Source organism: Anomaloglossus baeobatrachus, chromosome 11 (genome assembly GCF_048569485.1).
Source record: "Anomaloglossus baeobatrachus isolate aAnoBae1 chromosome 11, aAnoBae1.hap1, whole genome shotgun sequence".
NCBI lineage: Eukaryota > Metazoa > Chordata > Amphibia > Anura > Aromobatidae > Anomaloglossus > Anomaloglossus baeobatrachus.
In genome coordinates, this window is record NC_134363.1 from 17894064 (window position 1) to 17916632 (window position 22569).

The window sequence follows — 22569 nt, forward strand, 5'->3', positions numbered from 1 at the left end:
ATACAAGGCTCAGGAGAGCTGGTCCTGCAACAGTGCAGGATATGAGTATATGGAGTGTTTGCAACTTACCTATAGATGTAACGACATAGGATAAAATACAAGAGTCATTTCCAGCGGAGCAGGTTTTGGATTCTCCCTTACACACAGTGTCACTCAGCGATGTGCATTCAATACATGACAGAGAGTAACCTGCAGGAAGAAATACAGACGGGCGTCAAAACCAAAACTTCAAAAACATCTCAAAAAGAAAACATTTGCGCCATTTTTGGTGAAATCTGGATCATTAACGAGCATCCATTATAAAATAAAGACCATTTAAACCTGCTCTGTAGTTTTGTGTGGTCTATTGCCCCCTGGTGGCTAAAAAATGAAATGCAATGTGTTTGCTGAATTTTTGAACAGTATTACATTCCAAGTAACACCATTGTCTTTATTTGGAACTTAGAGCAATAAAAAAAGAACAATAGCTTGATGGTTTATATTTGCAACATAGATAAATATATATATATATATTTATAATATATATATATATATATATATATATATATATATATATATATATATATATATATATATATAAAATATACTACTATATAATCATGGCCTTTAAAGTATGTGCATTTACTGCCAGATAAGGGGCCAAAAATGACAATAGTTTGGCTAGTGATGCTTTATGGGTGCTCTATGCTGAGCTTTTTTTATAAGAAAGGGCCCAAATATTGTTAATACACTAAGGACGATACAGTGCATACCAGTATCTCCAACAACAGAATAGTGAGTGCAGCTCTGGAGTATAATATAGGAGGTAACTCAGGATCTGTAATGTAATGTATGTACACAGTGACTGCACCAGCAGAATAGTGAGTGCAGCTCTGGAGTGTAATACAGGAGGTAACTCAGGATCTGTAATGTAATGTATGTACACAGTGACTGCACCAGCAGAATAGTGAGTGCAGCTCTGGAGTGTAATACAGGAGGTAACTCAGGATCTGTAATGTAATGTATGTACACAGTGACTGCACCAGCAGAATAGTGACTGCAGCTCTGGAGTATAATACAGGAGGTAACTCAGGATCTGTAATGTAATGTACACAGTGACTGCACCAGCAGAATAGTGAGTGCAGCTCTGAAGTATAATACAGGAGGTAACTCAGGATCTGTAATGTAATGTATGTACACAGTGACTGCAGCAGCAGAATAGTGAGTGCAGCTCTGGAGTATAATACAGGAAGTAACTTAGGATCAGTCATGTAATGTATGTACACAGTGACTGCACCAGCAGAATAGTGAGTGCAGCTCTGGAATATAATACAGGAGGTAACTCAGGATCAGTCATGTAATGTATGTACACAGTGACTGCACCAGCAGAATAGTGAGTGCAGCTCAGGAGTATAATACAGGAGGTAACTCAGGATCAGTCATGTAATGTATGTACACAGTGACTGCACCAGCAGAATAGTGAGTGCAGCTCTGGAATATAATACAGGAGGTAACTCAGGATCAGTAATGTAATGTATGTACACAGTGACTGCACCAGCAGAATAGTGAGTGCAGCTCTGAAGTATAATACAGGAGGTAACTCAGAATCAGTAATGTAATGTATGTACACAGTGACTGCACCAGCAGAATAGTGAGTGCAGCTCTGGAGTATAATACAGGAGGTAACTCAGGATCAGTAATGTAATGTATGTACACAGTGACTGCACCAGCAGAATAGTGAGTGCAGCTCTGGAGTATAATACAGGAGGTAACTCAGGATCAGTAATGTAATGTATGTACACAGTGACTGCACCAGCAGAATAGTGAGTGCAGCTCTGGAGTATAATACAGGAGGTAACTCAGGATCAGTAATGTATGTACACAGTGACTGCACCAGCAGAATAGTGAGTGCAGCTCTGGAGTATAATACAGGAGGTAACTCAGAATCAGTAATGTAATGTATGTACACAGTGACTGCACCAGCAGAATAGTGAGTGCAGCTCTGGAGTATAATACAGGAGGTAACTCAGGATCAGTAATGTAATGTATGTACACAGTGACTGCACCAGCAGAATAGTGAGTGCAGCTCTGGAGTATAATACAGGAGGCAACTCAGGATCAATAATGTAATGTATGTACACAGTGGCTGCACCAGCAGAATAGTGAGTGCAGCTCTGCAGTATAATACAGGAGGTAACTCAGGATCAGTAATGTAATGTATGTACACAGTGACTGCACCAGCAGAATAGTGAGTGCAGCTCTGGAGTATAATACAGGAGGTAACTCAGGATCAGTAATGTAATGTATGTACACAGTGGCTGCACCAGCAGAATAGTGAGTGCAGCTCTGGAGTATAATGCAGGATGTATCTCAGGGTCAGTAATGTAATGTATGTACACAGTGACTGCACCAGCAGAATAGTGAGTGCAGCTCTGGAGTATAATACAGGAGGCAACTCAGGATCAATAATGTAATGTATGTACACAGTGGCTGCACCAGCAGAATAGTGAGTGCAGCTCTGCAGTATAATACAGGAGGTAACTCAGGATCAGTAATGTAATGTATGTACACAGTGACTGCACCAGCAGAATAGTGAGTGCAGCTCTGGAGAATAATACAGGAGGTAACTCAGGATCAGTAATGTAATGTATGTACACAGTGACTGCACCAGCAGAATAGTGAGTGCAGCTCTGTAGTATAATACAGTATATAACTCCAGCTTGTCTTTTATACACCATTGTATTGTTATTTTCTAATCCTATGTATTGTCAGCTATCCTTCTATACATTTTTGTTTTTAGTCTTTTCATGCCCTATACTCCAGTTACATCTGGAGCTGCACCCAGGATCTCGTTGGCTGCTGCTTGGAATTCATTAGTGTGGATGGACACATTCCTGACAGCCGACCTCCTGATATCACAGCCATGTGTTGTGCTGCTTTGTGGAAGAAGAAAGTCCAGCTCACTGAAGTCTTTGTGAAGGATCCTCGGAGGAAGGAATCGTCTTTGCTGAGACGTATAATCCAGAGGTTAGGAAAAGTGATCCACGATCAAGTATAAGTCCATGGCTCTCTGGAATAATTTAATCTTTTTTCTCTTCCTTGGACTTATAATTCATCTACATTAAAGGAACTTTTACTCGTGAACTTGGGTCACTTTCCTTTCCCTCTGGAAGATTCAATCCCTCTGTAATGTGCAGATTGGCCAGCAGGAGGCTCCAGTGAGGTGTGATATCCAGTCCCTGATAGGGACTGTGAACACTGAATTTAGAAGTATCATAGGAGATATATTCTTCATGTCAGTATCGGAGGCATAAAGCAAAGTATTTTTAGGATTTGGTACAAGTAAATTAGGATTTGGTAGACGTTTCCCATATTTCATATTTGAACAGTAGAGTAATGTATGTAAAATTCATAGAGGTCGAAATGTACACCCCTTTTTCTAATGTTAACAGAGGTATCGTAAAAAATCAAAAAGTTGCAACACTTTTATCCAACTACGCATAAGACAAAAATTGTGACATTTCAAGCAGTTTTAGGCCATAACACAAGTGTAAACTGCTCTAGGGTTTCTTGCTAAATGGTTAATTCTAAAATACTTTACCACTAATCCTTAATGATACAGGTAAAGTATATCTTTGTACCGTGTTAGCCGGTAGATTGAAAAAAGTGTAAAAGAACTGGGAGTGTGGCGCCCCTGAGGCTCCAGTCGCCACACAGTATTGCATTTCATTTAAGGTGCAGTATTCAACTCGGGTGAGGAAGAGGTTAATCATCGGTGTTTCCACATTTCACCTTACATACAGCTTAAGTACCTTCCCACTGGGGACTGGTTTAGGGTAGGCTGGGGGGTGGCCATCACGAGAAATGGGACTTTCCCGGTCACTAGGACAACCACCTAAGGGGCGAGCACCACTTGGGGTAGAAATGGGAGCAACCTTGACACAATCTTCAGTCAAGTCGGGACCACAGTTTTGGCGACACAACACCATTTTCTTTAACTTCTTCTCAGAGCCTGAGGCTTGAAGCAGGAAGCTCAGTGTCACGGATGTGTCTGGACCTTCAGGTGCTGCTGCTGGGACCAGGTGCAGAAGGGCCCGGCGATCGTCCAGATGTTAATGAATGCTGTCCCTTTAAGGGTTTGATTTAGTTTTTTTTTCTGTTTCCCTGCAAGGCTGGAGGAACCTTTCCTCCAGCTGGTAATTAAGGACCTTTATAACCTGGGCCTCTCACTCCTCCAGTGCGGGCTATACTCTTCACTTGGAGAAGTTGCTTGCTCAGGAGTGCATGTGGCTTCAGACTACTGTTGCTGTAGATTCTGAAGATTCCCTCTCAAAGATAAGTTGTTGTTTTTCCTTTTTCCCTATTTGCTGGTTATTTTTGTGCTTGTTTTTTTGGTGGGTGGTGGGATTTAGTCCTAGGGAATGGCTAGGAGACAGGGGCACGTTGGTAGGCCACACCTCCTAACCATTATAGGTACCTGTGATTTGAGGGCTAGCACAGGGTCCCCCAGTATCAGGGCCAGCGCAGGAGCCCCTGGTTTTCGCCCCTCTTTGTGTTTCAGCCTCCCTTATTCCCAGGAGTCCACTTGCTTGGTGTCTCTCCCACACCCAGCATAACATTCAGCCCGGGTTCATCACTTTATCGAGGGGCAACCCTTGAGGAAAGGATACACTCTGACACCGGTGGTGACCTCCAACATACCCGGGATCGGCTGGGGTCCATCACGGCAGAAACTGGCACTCCATGGGCAGCTATCATACAATGAGTAAAGACCTTGAACCGCAACAACTGTGTCAGCCCATCCTTGCCGACACTGTCGCCCCGCGCTTCGGCACCAACAGCTACTATCACCACCATCCTCCTTCCCCTGGGACCTGGCTCTACCTGTGGGGAGCCAAACCATCCAAGCTACGACACCATCCGCCCCAGAGGACAGCACCTGCAGTGGCGGGTAATCCCTGGCAGCACACCACAGGTGGCGTCACGAGACAACTATTCCCAACATCCTCAACCCCTTCATCTTCATCCCAAAATCCATCCCTTTTATTGACACCGACGGGGTTACGAAACCAGGCAGAGCCACCCGTGACATCCCTGACCCACACTGGCCTGGTGATGAGTATTCCCCAAGATCCTGTGGGGCCCGTCAAGAGTCTTCGGTGGTTGATGCCTTTTAATGGCTAACTGAAAATATGGTAATAAATCGCAAGCTTTCGAGACTTTCGAGACCTGCATAGTCTCAAAAGCTCGCTATTTATTACCATATTTTCAATTAGTAATTTAAAGGTAAGGACTCTCAGTTCTTTTAAAACAAATTCTCTTATCCTTTAGATTTGCAAATCTCTGGAAGTCTGACCGCTGAAGGTCCTATCATCACAAGAACAGCTATTTGGAACCCCAAGAAAGGGAGTCTTCTGAGCCCTGTCTTGAATGGAGCAGTAGTGTTCATGCTCATATCTGCTCCATTGATAATGGGACTGTGCTCATATTTATCCAGCAGTATCCTCATAAATGGACAAAGTTGAGGTCCAACCTTGCTCCACTTAAGACTGAGATCTAAAGACCCCCTTTTTTGGGGTTCTAGATAGCTGTTCTCGGAATAACTGGGAGACCCAGTTGTGGATCCACCAGCAATTAGTTAGGTATTTAATAACTAGTGGGGGACAAATAGTAACTACCGTATTTTTCATTTTATAAGAAGCACCAGATTATAAGGTGCAACCCAAATTTGAAGGAGGAAAATAGTTAATTAATAATTTTTACTGCTAAAATCAGGGTCTGTCTTATATTCCTTGTGCCTATTATATTAGCTTACTGGGGGGAGCGGCGGTGGGGGAGCAGCTCGGGAGGGTCACATGAGGCAGGGTAGAATATGCTGCGGGCATGGAAAAGTGGGTGTCATTGCTCAAGAGGGTCAGTGTGCCAGCGAGTCGGCGATATGACGGGCTCATGGGGTGTCACGGCCGCAGGTGCCATGGATCTGCTGGCGGGCTTGGAGGAGGGGGTGTCACAGCTCAAGAGGGTCAGTGTTTGCCAGCAGAGGGTCGGCAATGCTGCGGGCTCATGAGGTGTCACGGTGGTGAGCACCATTAATCTGTCGGCAGACAGAGCGGTCCATTGAATTGACTGCAAACTTTAAGAATATGACCACGTGGGAGATGCATGCGCAGACTGATGAGATGGACTTCAATTATATGGCTGCAGAGTCCTATTTGTGCACGCGCCGCCTTTGCGGCTATTTTCTTGAAATCTATCTCATCAATTGCAGGTGATTCAAAGCAGCCCGCAAATCAATGGCACCTGCCGCCATGACGCCCCATGAGCCTGCAGTATTGCCAACTCTCCGCTGCTGCACATTGACCCTGACCCTTTGAGCCACGACACGTCTCCTCTGAGCCTACTAGCACATCAATGGCGCCCGCCGCCACCGTAACACCCCACAAGCCTGCAGTATCGCCGACCCTGTGCCACCTCGGTAAGCCATATGCAATATGTAAGATGCACCCCCATTTGTGCATCTTACAAATCGGAAAATAAGGTATTTGTGTTTGGATTATTTGTAATGAATACCAAAGTACTATTCCAATATTTGTAACGAATAATCAACCTAATGCAAGTCAATGGGGAACTCAAGCATTTTTTTTGATGTGGCGAGCACTGTTCAGGAAGCATTATCCGAACACAAATAGTTACTATTCACACATCACTATTAATTACCTATGAATATTTTGTTATTTTGGAATTTTTTGATTTTTTTTTACGTCTGTACTGCATAAATGGTTAATACTTGGGCCTGAAAACTTATTACGAGCTTCAGAATGACTCAGATATGAAGAACAGACATCAGCGCTATGATATAAACTTGTAGAATGGTCAACAAAGTCTTCATGCTTCAATTAACGAGATGTAAGAACTTATAAATATGATTCTCTTTGTTGCTTCGCTGGAAAGTATCAACTTGGGATCAAGAAATATGTTTGTAAGATTGATCCATGGTACTTCTCCATTAGTTTCCTTTAGTACAGCCAGTGGGATATAAAAAAAAGTAATAGAGAACATGTGATCATCATTTTTGTGCTTGGAAGAAGCCTCGGAGGGTTTTTGGCCAATGATTTTTGGCTCCAATGTTCCCAACAATAGCAGTCTTCTGACAGTTGCCAAAAGTCATTAACATTTCCATGTCAACTTGACAGCCGGTCATATTCAGTTGGGAACGCATCAACATGGACGATCCACAGATATCGAGGTTAGTGAGAACCAGGATGAAGAACACGGGATGAGGGTGGCTACAATCAAGGATGACGTAGCTCCATCCATATTTACACATAATCATGCCATCCTACAGACATCTTCAGTGAGGGACATATTGACATATGTTGGTGAGGAAAGAAGCCGGGAGGAGTGATGACGGGAGCTAGTATTGGAGATAAGATGGCGCTGAATCATGCCATCCTACAGACATCTTCAGTGAGGGACATATTGACATATGTTGGTGAGGAAAGAAGCCGGGAGGAGTGATGATGGGAGCTAGTATTGGAGATAAGATGGCGCTGATAAGTGGTGGAGATCATTTGCCAACATACCCAAAATATCTTGACTCTTAAACATCTTTTCTGGGGAAGGGAGAAGGCATGGATGACAGGGGCTAGTGTAAGTGAGAGCAAGGAGTCCAGGGTTTGGATGGGACTAGCTGGCATTATAGTTACTGGTCAGGGATATTGTGAGATCTCTTAACAGGGAAATGAAAACAAAAATGGGAAAAGGCTTAGAAATTGTGTCTGAAGTACCAACATTTCCCATATTTATTATTGTACTTGAATATATTCTTTTCTTTCCTAGCCATTTCCATTCTGCCATGTTAGTAGCTACTATTCAATAGAGCATCTCTCCCCATCCGGAACTCCAGTGGCCTCCAATTTGCATGCTCTTGGGTTGACTTGTCATGGTTACGATGGAACCATTTTCTTTCTCTTACCTTATAAGTCTTGGTTTCCCTTCTACTCATGATGCCAACTTTGACTACAACTCTGATTATATCTTCAGCTGAGGTTCTTCTAAATACTGCCAAGGATATGGATAATCCAAATGTAAGATACAAAACTTTTCAGAGTAAATCGTACCCTCTCTTCAGGTATGAATATCTGAAGAAGGGGTCTATTCGACTCCGAAACACATAGTTTTAGTTAAAAAAAACCTTACCTCCCTTAGATTATCCATATCCTTGGCAACGTTCATAAGATACCACTATTTTTTTATCTCATCATGGTCTTAGATTCTGGAATTCACAAACCAAAAGACAGTGGGCGTAGCAGCAGCAACACAGAGGTATTGACCTCCATTTTACGCTTTGCACAACTGGTTTCGTTGAATGATTCAGTCCTCCATTTCTGAATTATCCAAATGGTTGATCCACTCATTTAGCTCTCTTTTCTTTCTATTTTGTCTGAGGTTTTCCTGAATACTGGAAATTGGGAAACCACATACAGCAACGATAATAGATACTTACTTGGGTTAAGGGTGGAGGTCACTTAAATCATTGATGACCGATCCTGAGGATGGGCTGTTAATCAGATCACCGTAGGTCTGACACCAGTTACCACCTCACATCTGTTCATTAAAGGGTCTTCACTAGGGATGATTGAATAGCACAAATATTCGGCTTCGCGAATATTTGCCGAATAGGTCGCTGCTATTCGACTATTCGTGAATATTCAATGCACAATTTAAGTCTATAAGAAACCCGAATAACAACTATTCGGGCTTCCCATAGACTTAAGCGGGCTTTACACGCTACGATATTGCTAGCAATTGCTAGCGATATCGTACGCAAAAGCACCCGCCCCCGTCGTGCATGCGATTTCGTGTGATCGCTGCCGCAGCAAACATTATCGCTACGGCAGCGTCACACCCACTTACCTGGTCAGCGTCGTCGCTGTGACTGCCGAACAATCCCTCCCTCAAGGCGGAGGGACGTTCGGCATCACAGTGACGTCACCGCTATGTCACTAAGCGGCCGGCCAATCAAAGCGGAGGGGCGGAGATAAGCGGGACGTCACATCCCGCCCACCTCCTTCCTTCTGCATTGTGGCCGGCGGCAGGTAAGGAGACGTTCCTCGCTCCTGCGGTGTCACACACTGGGATATGTGCTGCCGCAGGAGCGATGAACCACATCGATAATCAACCATTACTGATTTTTGGTTTTGGGACGACCTCTCCATGGTGAACGATTTTCACCATTTTTGAGGTCGCTTAAGGTCGCTGGTAAGTGTCACACGCTGCGATATCGTTAATGACGCCGGATGTGCGTCACTAACAATGTGACCTCAACGATAAAACATTAACGATATCGTAGCGTGTAAAGCCCCCTTTACATTGCACATCGAATATTAGACCAGCGGCGACCTATTCGTCGGATATTCGCACAGGTGAATATTCTGGTATTAGATCATCCCTAGTCTTCACTTCTTCATTTGTGACACAGCACCTTAACTTCTTTCCATATATACATATTTAGAGTAGATATAACCCACAACAAAAAAGACAAAATAGGTTCATCTCAGTCTTCTTTGTAGAGCTTTTTGAAAATGGGGCAATCAGTTTTCGAGGCTCAATCTTATGTGGATCTGTCATTCCTGACCTTCTAGTTTATGTTGACTTGATAATTTGTTGACTTGAAGAATTTGCCATTTGTTTAAGGCAATATCAGTATTGTTATTTATTTCCATAGTTGTTCTTCTTCCACAGATGGTGTATAAACCCAGCCAAGGTACATGCTGCACCCTAATTCCTGCTAAGGACAGGGGAGCGCCATCTTGGCTTTGAGGCTTTAAGTTAACATTCCAAAAATTCTTCCAATGTTTCCAGAAAGTTTTAGAGTACAGAGAGTAGAAAAAGCTATTCTCAGATACAGGTGTAAGCCGTGTACCTGGGTGGGCTCTTTAGGATACAGCTAAGTTACAAAGGGGAAATATATGGCTCCAACACTATATTAATCAACTAAAGTATTTTTCGTCAATATGTAAAAGAACAAAACTAAAATAAAGGAAAACATCATGGGAAAACCCACATACACTCAGCCAAGAGGCTAAGACCCTTGTGCTGTACAGCGTGACGCCCAACAATATGGATCAACTACAGTATATACTATGCCTGATCTACGGATGTGTCTGGATAATAAAAACTGCCAAATACCTATTAATACCCTTGAACATGAAACAATTGGATGGGTGTGTAACACGAGCTGCCTGCAGTAAAGCACAACAGCCAAGATAAATTCACTCTAATCTCAAAACTGACTATTCCCCTGCCCCAATATAAGTATAATGCACACTAATGGAGTATCCCTCCCAAGATTTACCTGGAATGACCAAACCACTTACTACATGCAATGGCTGGTTAGCCGGAAAATCAAAACTTAACCAAATAACATGTTCTTATATTGATCAACACAAGCTCCCTCCTGGATGAAGTCAAATATGGCCTAAAGTCCGTCATAGGCCTAAGCAACATCCAGGTGTAAAGGCCCTGTCACACGCAATGACATATCCAATGATATATCACCGGGTCACGGATTCCGTGACGCACATCCGGCATCGTTAGCAACGTTGTTGCGTGTGACACCAACGAACGATCGTTAACAATGGAAAATACTCACCAAATCGTCCATCGTTGACACATCATTCATTTTCAAAAAATCGTTGATTGTTGAGGTCGCAGGTTGTTCGTCGTTTCTGAGGCAGCACACATCGCTACATGTGACATCGCGGGAACGACAAACTACAGCATAACTGCGGCCGCTGGCAATGCGGAAGGAAGGAGGTGGGTGGGATGGTACGGCCGCTCATCTCCTCCCCTCCGCTTCTATTGGGCGGACGCTTAGTGACGCCGCTGTGACGCCGCACAAACTGCCCCCTTAGAAAGGAGGCGGCTCGCCAGCCACAGCGTAGTCGCTAGGCAGATAAGTCCTTGTGACGGCTCTGAACGATATTGTGCACCACGGGCAACGATTTGCCCGTGACGCAGAAACGACGGGGGCAGGTACACTCACAAGCAATATCGCTGCGTGTGACGGGGCCTTAAGAGAGATCGCTGTAGTCCACCCATAAGCCTCAATAGCAAAGAGTTAGATGATGTAGTCATGGAAACGGTGGTACCAAATGATGATTGTGCAGTAACTACGGCCTAATACATTGACTATGCCTACGTAAACTAACTACAGACCCTGACTCAGTCTCAAATATTCTATATTCTGGTGCCAAACTGTTGTGATGTGCGTGCACGGTTACTCACTGCAATGGCACAGTGGGTGTTAGTTATCTTACCGACCTGGGTCTGCTCTTATCAATATGACAAAAGTACGCAGATGGATGGGAGGCCTCTCCAACAGATGAGTGATACTGCTGGTACCTATGGCTTATCTCCTTGGCAGCATCCTTTCAGCAATTTTCTCCCATCTGGTAAGGATTTGGATATGGTCTGGGTCAGTTCCACTTTGTCACGGCTCTGGTCAAGATGATAAACTTCTATGACCTGATATTATTGACTCTTTATCTTGCATGTCTTGCACAGCCCTCATCATCCTCCCCGGGTCCCGCTCCACGTGTGGGGAGTGAAACCATCTTTGCTGCTACTACCATCCTCCCCAGGGGACAGAGACAGCAGTGGCGGCCGATCCGTGGCTGCATATCGCAGTTGGCGTCACAAAATTAACCTCCACCATCACCCTTATCCACCCATCCCCCTCCGTGTACACCTCAGGTCACAAAACCGGGCAGGGCCATCCGTGACATCCCCTGACCCTCACTGGCCTGGTGACGAGTATTTTCCCCCAACCCCCTGGGGTGCTTCATAAACACACTTTGCCCCTGTGGGCAACTAGAGGTTCCCTAACTCAAGATCATTAAAACATAACTTTTATTAATCAATTAATTAACTAGCATTATAAAGACAGAGAGGGATATGATATTTGTGATATTGATTCCTCATATAGCTCCTGCAATTGGCCGCGGACCAACTGATACAATTCCCTTATTCCTATAAAGCCATTATAATTTCCTACCCCAATATCTATTCAATCAAAATTCCCATTATAAGCCTGCCCAACATGTTTCTCCATGACTGGCTTTATCAGGGACTGAAGGGCACTTTACACGCTGCGATCTCGCTAGCGAGATTGCTAGCGAGCTTACCCGCCCCCGTCGGTTGTGCGTGATGGGCAAAACGCTGCATTGCTAACACCCGTCACACATACCTGCCTAGCGACGTCGCTGTGACCAGCGAACTGCCTCCTTTCTAAGGGGGCGGTTCGTTCGGCGTCACAGCGACGGCACACGGCAGCAGTCCAATACAAGCGGAGGGGTGGAGATGAGTGGGACGTAACATCCCGCCCACCTCCTTCCTTCCTCATTGCCGGTGGATGCAGGTAAGGAGATGTTCGTCGCTCCTGCGGTGTCACACATAGCGATGTGTGATGCCGCAGGAACGAGGAACAACTAGCGGAATGCACCACCAACGATATTATGAAAAAGAGCAACGTGTCAGCGATCAACGATTTTTTACATTTTTGCGCTCGTTGATCGTCTCTCCTTGGTGCCAAACGCTGCAATGTCTTGGACCTGTCACACATACTTACCTGCCTTGCGACGTCGCTGTAACTGGCGAACTGCTTCCTTTCTAAGGGGGCAGTTCGTTCGGCGTCACGGCGACGTCACTAAGCGACCGCCCAATAGAAGCGGAGGGGCAGAGATGAGCGGGACGAACATCCCGCCCACCTCCTTCCTTCCTCATTGCGGGAGGCCGCAGGTAAGGTGAGGTTCCTCATTCCTGCGGTGTCAGACATAGCGATGTGTGCTGCCGCAGGAACGACGAACAACCTGTGTCCTGCAACAGCAACGATAATTGGGAAATGGACATCGTGTCAACGATCAACGATAAGGTGAGCATTTTTGATCGTTAGTGGTTGCTCGTGCGTGTTACATGCAACGACGTCGCTAACGAGAGCGGATGTGCGTCACGAATTCTGTGACCCCAACGACATCTCATTAGCGATGTCGTTGCGTGTAAAGCGGCCTTAAGACTTTTACTCCCTGATGAAGCCAGTCATGGTGAAACATGTTGAGTAGGCTTACAGCTAGGAATTTTAATTGAGCAGATATTGGGGTGGGAAATGATAATGGCTTTATAGGAATAAGGCAATTATATCAGTTGGTCCGTGACCAATTGCAATACCAATATGAGGAATCGATATCACTAATATCCTATCCCTCGCTACCTTTTTAAAGCTAGCCAATTAATTGATTAATAAAAGTTATGTTTTAAAGATCTTGAGCTAGGGTACCTCTAGTTGCCCACAGGAGCAAATCATATCCAAGACCCCTGACTGGCAGTCAATGCAGAAGAAGAAAAATTGGGTGGCTCCAGTGATATCACTGTAGCCACTCAATTTCTGTTCCAATGAATGGTCAACCATGTGTACAGTAATGGCCAGTATTCACCAGAGTGAAAAGCCAACCTCTACTTAAGCCAGTTTATAGTAAACATAAGGAGGAACCCCCATACGGGAAATAATAGGTCAAATAAAATGAGGGTGACTTAATGAGACAACACCAAGCAGGACGGAACGCGGCCACTCTACAGAAGAATTCCGTGCTCTGACACTATGTTGCTGGCATCGAACTAAGGAATCTGGAATGTTGAAGTCACAGTATCGGGACAGGCTTTTATGTATTAATAGACAGAAGAACATGAACTCCTGGACTGAACGAAAGGCCAAAAGATAAATTCCACAAAGCAACAAAGTGCACAAGTTCATAAGAAGAAAGGCGGTAACAGCTTAGAAAACAAGCAATGGCTTCATGAGCGCTGCGGAAAATTAAAGGTCCCTACTCACAGCAACAACCCCAGAAAGGGTGACAGTGACAGTCTGAGCTGACCGCTGGACCAGACCATAATACATTCCTTTCTAATACATTTCTACATTACTCTCTTTGTAGAAAACTACAACTTCTAATGTGACTAATCACTAAATCGGACCATAATACTATTGCACTATAATCTCCTTGCAGCATACTACAACCCTCAACATGATTGCAATGTAATTCTATAAAACGTTATTCATAAAACACTACAACCGCCACAATAGTCCAAGGTTGGATCAACAGGAATTGTCTTCAAAGCAGGAGGAGAGAAGGGGTTAATGCCGTGCAATCCACCAGATAAAAGATGTGAAATGTTGATTGATTAATAACTCTTTTATTCCATAGTTCTACTCGTTTTTAAGGTATGAAACCTCTTCCTCAGGACCAGAATATCAACAATCTTGATATTCTGGTCCTAAGGAAGAGGTTTCATTCCTCGAAACGTGTAGAACTATGGATTAAAAGAGTTATTAATCAATCAACATTTCCATATCGTTTATCTGGCACATTGCGCGGCATTAACCCCTTCTCTCCTGCTTTGAAGACCTTTCCACGTGGGTCCGCGGCAGTCGCCATTATCTCATGCTATCTACGGTGGTTGTGATCCTTCACAACCATATCTGGTGAGTGTATTATATTATACATTACCTCGTCTATTTATCTGGTAAGACCCTATCAGCGCTTCTGTTTTCTAGCTGTATCACCATGAATTGTAGTATACACTGTTTGTTCACTGTAGTCATCTAATATTTAATTTTTTATTTCTCCATTAAGGTTGGTCTACAGTGGAAGGTAATGGGGAGGGGGTCATTGACCGTTGCTGTGGGTGGTAGAGACACATGATATCCGAAACACCCTGGGTGTGGTCACTCACTGTATAACCTGATATATCTGGCCATGACCCAACGCTCTGCTGGAAGCGATTCCTCGTCATCTCCCTGCTATCACTACTATAGACTAGCGACGCTCTACAAATAGATCCAAATCCTGTCCCAGCTTAGAAAGATAAACAACAAAACAAACAAAATGTAAAAGTTCAATCTAGAGGAAATAAGAATCAAATTATTAGCCTTAAATTGATTATTTAGCCTTATTATATTGATGTCCTACCCAATTCCCAGTACCCAAATGGTCAACAGTTTTTAGATCCATTGCCAGCAGAATGGCTCCATTTTCCGGTATCGGTCACCACTGAGCTCTGCAAATCCACTCCTATTTATTTGAATGGGTGCAGCGCTTCAGTTCTCAGCAATGGCCATTACAAAGAGAATGGAATTGGTCCTGCTCCATATACTGTTTATATCCAGCTGGTGCTAGAGCTGAAAATAGCAGATTGGTGTGTGTCCCCACCATTCTGATATTGATAACCTACTTTAATGATCCTAAACATAGGTCTTCCATATCAAAAACCTGGGCAGTCTCTTTAAATGTGAGAAACCTAAAGAAGTTTCCACTACTTTTACATTGATAGCCTATCAATAGGACAGGTCATTACAGTCTGGCCAGGGTCTGACACCCCACACCCCCACTGATCAGCTTTTCTCAGTGCCGGCAATGGCAGCAGGCAGCCGGAAATGCTCAGTTCCGGAGCTGCTATGTCAATGGATAGTGGCGGCAGCTGGGTACTACATATTCGCCTCCTATTGATTTGAATGGGAGGCGGATATACAGTACCAAGCTGTGGCTGCTATCAGTTGATGGGTCATCTCCAGAACTGAGCAGTTCCGGCCACGTGCTACCACCACCGGCACTGAGAACAGCTGATCGGTGATGGTGCCAGGTTTTGGACACCAACCGATTAGACATTGATAACCTATACTAAGGATAAGCTATCTATGTTAAAGTAGTGGCCAACTTCTTTAATATCTATAACCATTGCAGTCATCATAGCTCTCATAGGGCTCTTAAGGGGGCTTTACACGGTAGCGATATCGCTAGCAATTTCTAGCGATATGGAGAGTGTAAGTACCCGCCCCCGTCGTGCATGCGATTGTTTGTGATTGCTGCCGTAGCGAACATTATCGCTACGGCAGCGTCACGGGTACTTACCTGGTCAGCAGCGTCGCTGTGACTGCCGAACAATCCCTCCTTTAAGGGGGAGGGATGTTCGTCATCACAGCGACATCACCGCAACGTCACTAAGCGGCCAGCCAATCAAAGCGGAGGGGCGAAGATGAGCAGGATGTAACATCCCGCCTACCTCCTTCCTTCTGCATTGGGGCCGGCGGCAGGTAAGGACACGTTCCTCGCTCCTGTGGTGTCACACATAGCAATGTGTGCTGCCGCATGAGCGATGACCAACATGGATAAACAACCCTTACCAATTTTTGAGTTTGGGACGACCTCTCCATGGTGAACGATTTTCACCATTTTTGAGGTCGCTTAAGGTCGCTGGTCAGTGTCACACGCTGCGATATCGTTAATGACGCCAGATGTGCGTCACTATCAACGGGGACCCTGACGATAAAACATTAACGATATCGTAGCGTGTAAAGCCCCCTTTAGTCACTACAGAGCTAGGGTTGGGGATTTTGCTGTTGGGAGTCATTCATGTCCTCCATTGCTAACAACTATGGCAGTGAACATACAATATGTTTCCATAGGAGAAGAAGGAATATAAAGTAGTCAGAATTCCCTAATTTTTTCATGAATATTTCTTTAACCCTAGAACGCGCAAGCAATTCAATCTACCATAGAAAACAAATGACCTAGCAGGCCTGCGAGGCCCCAGGTATGCGTTCTAGGGTTAAAATTGTTATCCCATCCGGTACATTCACGGCATATTTACAAGCTGCCACCCACATGTATGTCAAGAATGGGGCCCCATCATAAGCCATTAGGAATGGAAAGGGATGAACAAATATGTCTTTTTCTATTTACTTCTATTTCCCTAAAAATACAGAGCCAACAGTATTTGAATGTCTAATAGAAACTAAATGAGAGTGCTGAAGACACTGTTAAGTCCTGGCAGAGTGTGGTCTTGCTCTTGAGAATGTTGCCGATTAGGGATGATCGAATACTTTGATTATCCGGCTTCGGGAATATTTTCCGAATACCTCGCTGCTATTCGACTATTCGATGCGCAATATAAGTATATGAGAAGCCCGAATAGTTCTGAATCGTTGTTATTCAGGTTTCCCATAGACTTACATTGTGCACTGAATATTCGCGAATAGTAGAATAGTGGCGAGGTATTCGGAAAATATTCGCAAAGCCGGATAATGGAAGTATTCGATCATCCCTAATGCTGATTACAATGGTGGAATCCACATGAAGTAGACAATGATGACAAATAGCTTCTCGTTTTTCGCAATTCTAAATACTATTTTTAGAGATTTCCTTCAAGGAGATAGAAACAAAAAACCTAAAACCGATCCCTACTCATTTTTACCTCTCCTTTTCCGATGTTTACCAGCAACCTGCCATCCAAGCACCTTAAAGTACTCTTTCCCATTGTCCCCATATAAAGTGTTTGAATCACTTCGCTAACCCAACTTGATATCCCAAGAGAAGAAACACCAAAAGTTACCAAAATTATTTTAACTATAAGAATTAAAAGTAAGAAAAAAAAATTTAACAATGGCAAAAAAGGAAACATTAAGTTCATCTATCACCATTAGTGAACTTACAAAAATAGGAGTAAAAGAGTAGAAAGGAATATAGCCACAATCTTTACAATACCAATTAATCTTGTGGTTTCTTGTATCTGAGGCTTGTGGTTTTACACATCTTATGAGTGTAACAGCTGCAACCACTTGCCTTATCCCTGCACAATCTTCATGATATATCACTTTTCAGAACACACACACAGCTCCATAAAATAATTAACCTTAACTTAAAAAATAATGTAACTCCAATAACTAACTTCACTTAGACCTATAATCCAAATATTGATTAAAGGCTAATATTTTTATATTTTCTATTTTATAATTTAGAATTGTACATTTTAAAACAAACAGGTAAACATATAGACTTACAGGTTTCTAACACGGCATGATCGAATGCAGTTGATAATGATGACTTAAATCAAAAGTTTTCTTAAAGTTGAAAAAAACCCTTCCTGAATTCTATAGATTTATTTATTTATAAGAAGGGCTGGAAATGAAGATGTAGTAGACCTGATTTTGTCATATTACTATAATTATGTGTTACTTATTGTTTTCTATAAGGAGTTTGCATTTTTATGAGATTTGAAGGAAGAATGTTTTAGCTCCGAGCTTAGCAATTTTAGCCTAAGCTACATATTACATTGAGAATATCATTAGTTGTCCTCTTCTATTTATATGCACTACATACCAGCTCAGTGGTCATGTTACAGAAATCATTGCTTCATGTTATTTTCTTTAAAAAAAACTGTCCTTACCTGTGGCTGCAATAGCAGACAGGAGGCAGGTGATCAGCAGACAGGAGCTCATTGTCCTCGCGGCTTCCAGGACTATTATAGCAAAAGAGCTTTAATCTCAGCTGTCCGTGTTCTGTTATAATTCATCCATGGGTGTTGCCAGAACTCAGCAGATGGGACAGGGAGGGGGATACACCAGGAGTTGACATGTCCCATTAACGCAAGTCAAGGTTTGCTTGTTTATTTTTCTATTATTAACCCCTCTCTGACCATGAAAAAAATCTAGTTATTGGCAAATAAAAGAGGACAAACTAATTTTACAAACTAAATTAACAAAAAGAAAAATAGTTAGCGATTCTATTCATCTGATTTTTTTTGTAAGTGGAATTATTTTGAAAATTTGAAATTTTGGAACCGATATTATTTTGTTGCACTTTTTAGAATGTTATGGTTAACAGTATACAGTGGAACCTCGGTTTATGAGTAACTTGGTGTGCGAGTATTTCGCTATATGAGCAAAGCTTGCTGTAAATTTGTAACTCGGTTTACGAGAAAGCTTTGCTGTACGAGCAGATACCCACCGCACACACTTCCGGTTCCGTACTTTAACCACGCTCTGACCCACTCTTGCAGTCCACACAAACACACACATATTATGCTCACCTTACCTTCCGTTCCATCGCCGGCCTCCTGGCTTTTTTAGTTCGCCGGTACAGGATGTGTATCTGGTAACCATCGCGATGATTGAAGAACTCAAAGGCAGCGTGTGGCTCCGTGCGGGTTGCCTGTCGGTGCTGGCTGCCTGTTGGTTCCGGCTGCCTCTCTATCCTGGCGGCCAGCTGAATCTCTGTGCGGGTGGGCAGGCAGCCTGCTGGCTGCCACCCTGTGTGTGCAGCTGTGCGGACTGCGATGGCTGCGTGGTGGGTGTCCCAGTGTGTTTGCGGTCCCATTTTCAAATGATGGTGCCGGGTGTCAGCGCATGCGCAGATGGAGCTCTTGGATGAGAGCTCCATCTGCGTATGCACCGCTCTGGGTGCCATCACTTGAACCGGGACCGGGTACAGACTAAAGGCCCTGTCACACACAGAGATAAATCTTTGGCAGAAATGTGGTTGCAGTGAAATCATGGACATATTCTTCCATTTGTACACAGCCACAAACTTGGCACTGATTGTCCACAATTTCATTGTAACCACAGATCTTCCGTCACCGCCGCTGCCACCATTGAGCGGTCGCTGCCACTGCCACCACTGAATCATCACCGCTGCTACCATCACTGAGCCGTCACCGTCGCTGCCACAACTGAGCCGTCGCCACCGATGCCACTACTGAGCCGTCACCGCAGCTGTCACTATTGACCCGCTGCTGCCACCACTGACCGCAGCTGCCACCGTGGATCCGCCGCCGCTGCCAGCACAACTTCTGCCTCGTGTGACCCCGCTTCACCACCACTGCTGCCCCCCTCTGGTAAGACAACACCAGAGTATAAGACGGATGCCATGTTCTTTTTAACTTGTTTTATCTCTAAAGTTGGGGTGCTTCTTATAAAATGAAAAATATGGTAATTTGATGTTACATTTTACATGATTAGGTCACATGTTTTGATTATTTATTTTTTCGTAAACTAAAAATGGCTCATATCATCTACCACTAACGTTGCGCAAAACTTATGTGCAATTTTTCGCATATATGGACCTCCACGTCTCCGGTATAAAAAAAATGCTCCTTTTTTTCAAATGTAACAACATGTAAAACCAAGCCTCCATTTATAATCTCAAGACTTGAGCCTTAATCGCTGGTATTTGCATAACTGTGTCATGAAGACATAACATGTCCAGATTGAAGAGCAAGTGGAACAATGCAAATATATGCAGAGGCTTACCAGATTAATGGCGTGTTGCCAGCCCGGCATGTATTACTGCAATTAGTCGCTACGTAACCACGTGAATGCAAATCGTAAATGAACCGTCATGTTGGGACTGCGCCAACAGAAAGGAATTCTAATGAATAACTGCAGAAAAACACATCTGACCCCCAAAAACGCACTTTAAATTGAAATTGGGGCACATTCCTTGTCTTCGTATTCCGGAAGCCATAACATTTTTACATTACTGTCATAACTGAGATTTTGTCAGGTTTTTCTGCCCTATATGAGAGCGGGATGAAGTAAGGGCAGAGATCCTGATTCCAGTGATGTATTACTTGGCTGCTTGCCCCTGATTCCAGCAATGTATCACTTACTTGGATGCTTGACCCTGATTCTACCCATGTATTACTCACTTGGCAGCTTGTCCCTGATTCCAGCAATGTATCAGTTACTTGGCTGCTTGCTCCTGATTCCAGCAATGTATAACTTAATTGGCTGCCTGCCCCTGAGTCCAGCGATGTATCACTTTATTTAGCTGCTTGCCTCTGATTCTAGCAATGTGTCAGTTACTTGGCTGCTTGCCCCTGATTCTAGTGATGTATCACTTACTTGGCTGCTTGCCCTGATTCTAGTGATGTATCACTTACTTGGCTGCTTGCCCCTAAGTCCAGCGATATATCAAGTGATATGACTTTATTGATGACTTTATTTATGACTTTATTAATGACTTTATTTAGCTGCTTGCCCCTGATTCCAACAATGTATCTCTTACGTTTAGCTGCGTGCCCCTGATTCCAGTGATGTATCATTTACTTGGCTGCTTGCCCCTGAGTCCAACGATATATTACTTTATTTAGCTGCTTGCCTCTGATTCTAGCAATGTATCACTTACTTGGCTGCTTGCCCCTGATTCCATCAATGGATCACTTATTTGTCTGCTTGCCCCTGATACTAGCAATGTATCACTTACTTGGCTGCTTGTCCCTGATACTAGCGATGTATCACTTACTTGGCTGCTTGTCCCTGATACTAGCAATGTATAACTTACTTGACTGCTTGTCCCTGATACTAGCGATGTATCACTTACTTGGCTGCTTGTCCCTGATACTAGAGATGTATCACTTGGCTGCTTGTCCCTTATACTAGTACTGCATCATTTACTTCGCTGCTTGCCCCTGATACTAGCAATGTATCACTTACTTGGCTGTTTGCCCCTAATACTAGCGATGTATCACTTACTTGGCTGCTTGCTCCTTATCCTAGTGATGTATCACTTACTTGGCTGCTTGTCCCTGATACTAGCAATGTATCACTTACTTGGCTGCTTGTCCCTGATAGTAGCGATGTATCACTTACTTGGCTGATTGCCCCTAATACTAGCAATGTATCACTTACTTGGCTGCTTGCTCCTTATCCTAGTGATGTATCACTTACTTGGCTGCTTGCCCCTGATACTAGCACTGTATCACTTACTTTGCTGCTTGCCCCTAATACTAGCAATGTATCACTTACTTTGCTGCTTGCCCCTAATACTAGCGATGTATCACTTACTTGGCTGCTTGCCCCTAATACTAGCAATGTATCACTTACTTGGCTGCTTCCTGTAATTTTGATCAAAACTGTGTTTTACCTTCTGCAGAGCAACTAGAAGTCTCTGAATGCTGAGCTCTGCTTAACCCCGCCCACACCACTGATTGACAGATTTCTGTTTACACTGTGCATAGGCAGAAAGTTACCAATCAGTGGTGGGGGCAGGGTTATATAGAGCTCATGAATATGGAGTATTACATGGCATCAAGCTTTCTAGTCCTCTAGTGACAATTTCCTAATTAAAAATCTTCAGAGAGTAGCCCAGTAAGTGATACATTATTGGGATCAGTGTCTCTGTCTCTACTTTATGCTGTTTGTAGACTAGGTGGGGAGAACCTGGTAAAAGATTTGATATGAAGGGATTATCACATAAACATTTATTATCTATTCATAGGATAGGGATTTAATTCACATTCACATACAGAGTCCCACTGATTTCATATTAGTTATTTAGAATTCTGACTTCTCCCTAGAGCTTGCTCACACCACCATATTTTGTGTCCAAGTGCGATCTGACAATGCATTGGATCACACTCGGACCTATGTAATTCTATAGGGCCACTCACATGTTAAATTTGGAAGAAGGGAGAAACACCTCAGAAGAAGCAGGGTGAAACACCCCAGAAGAAGCAAGGCGAAACACCCCAGAAGAAGCAGGGCGAAACACCCCAGAAGAAGTAGGGCAAAGCACCCCAGAAGAAGCAGGGCAAAGCACCCCAGATGAAGCAGGGTGAAATACCTCAGAAGAAGCAGGGCAAAACACCTCAGAAGAACTGCTTCTTTAAACACCCAGAAAGAAACAGGGGAAAATGTGCGTCGAGGTAGACAAACACATTGACAGACACCACATTTACTGTATTCTATAGCTTTAAGCT

General features: G+C 43.8%; 1 protein-coding gene across 1 annotated transcript in view; it reads right to left on the bottom strand.

The window, feature by feature from the left end:
- Window positions 1-18396, bottom strand: part of LOC142256976 (phospholipase A2 inhibitor NAI-like) — a 28111-nt gene extending 9715 nt beyond the window's left edge. The window contains exons 1-2 of the mRNA XM_075329007.1: window positions 18259-18396; window positions 70-189 (exon numbers count right to left, since the gene is read on the bottom strand). Of these exons, the coding sequence (XP_075185122.1) occupies window positions 70-189; window positions 18259-18310 (172 nt within the window). The 5' untranslated portion in view covers window positions 18311-18396. The remainder of the gene's footprint in view (window positions 1-69; window positions 190-18258) is intronic.
- Between the last annotated feature and the right edge of the window lie 4173 nt (window positions 18397-22569).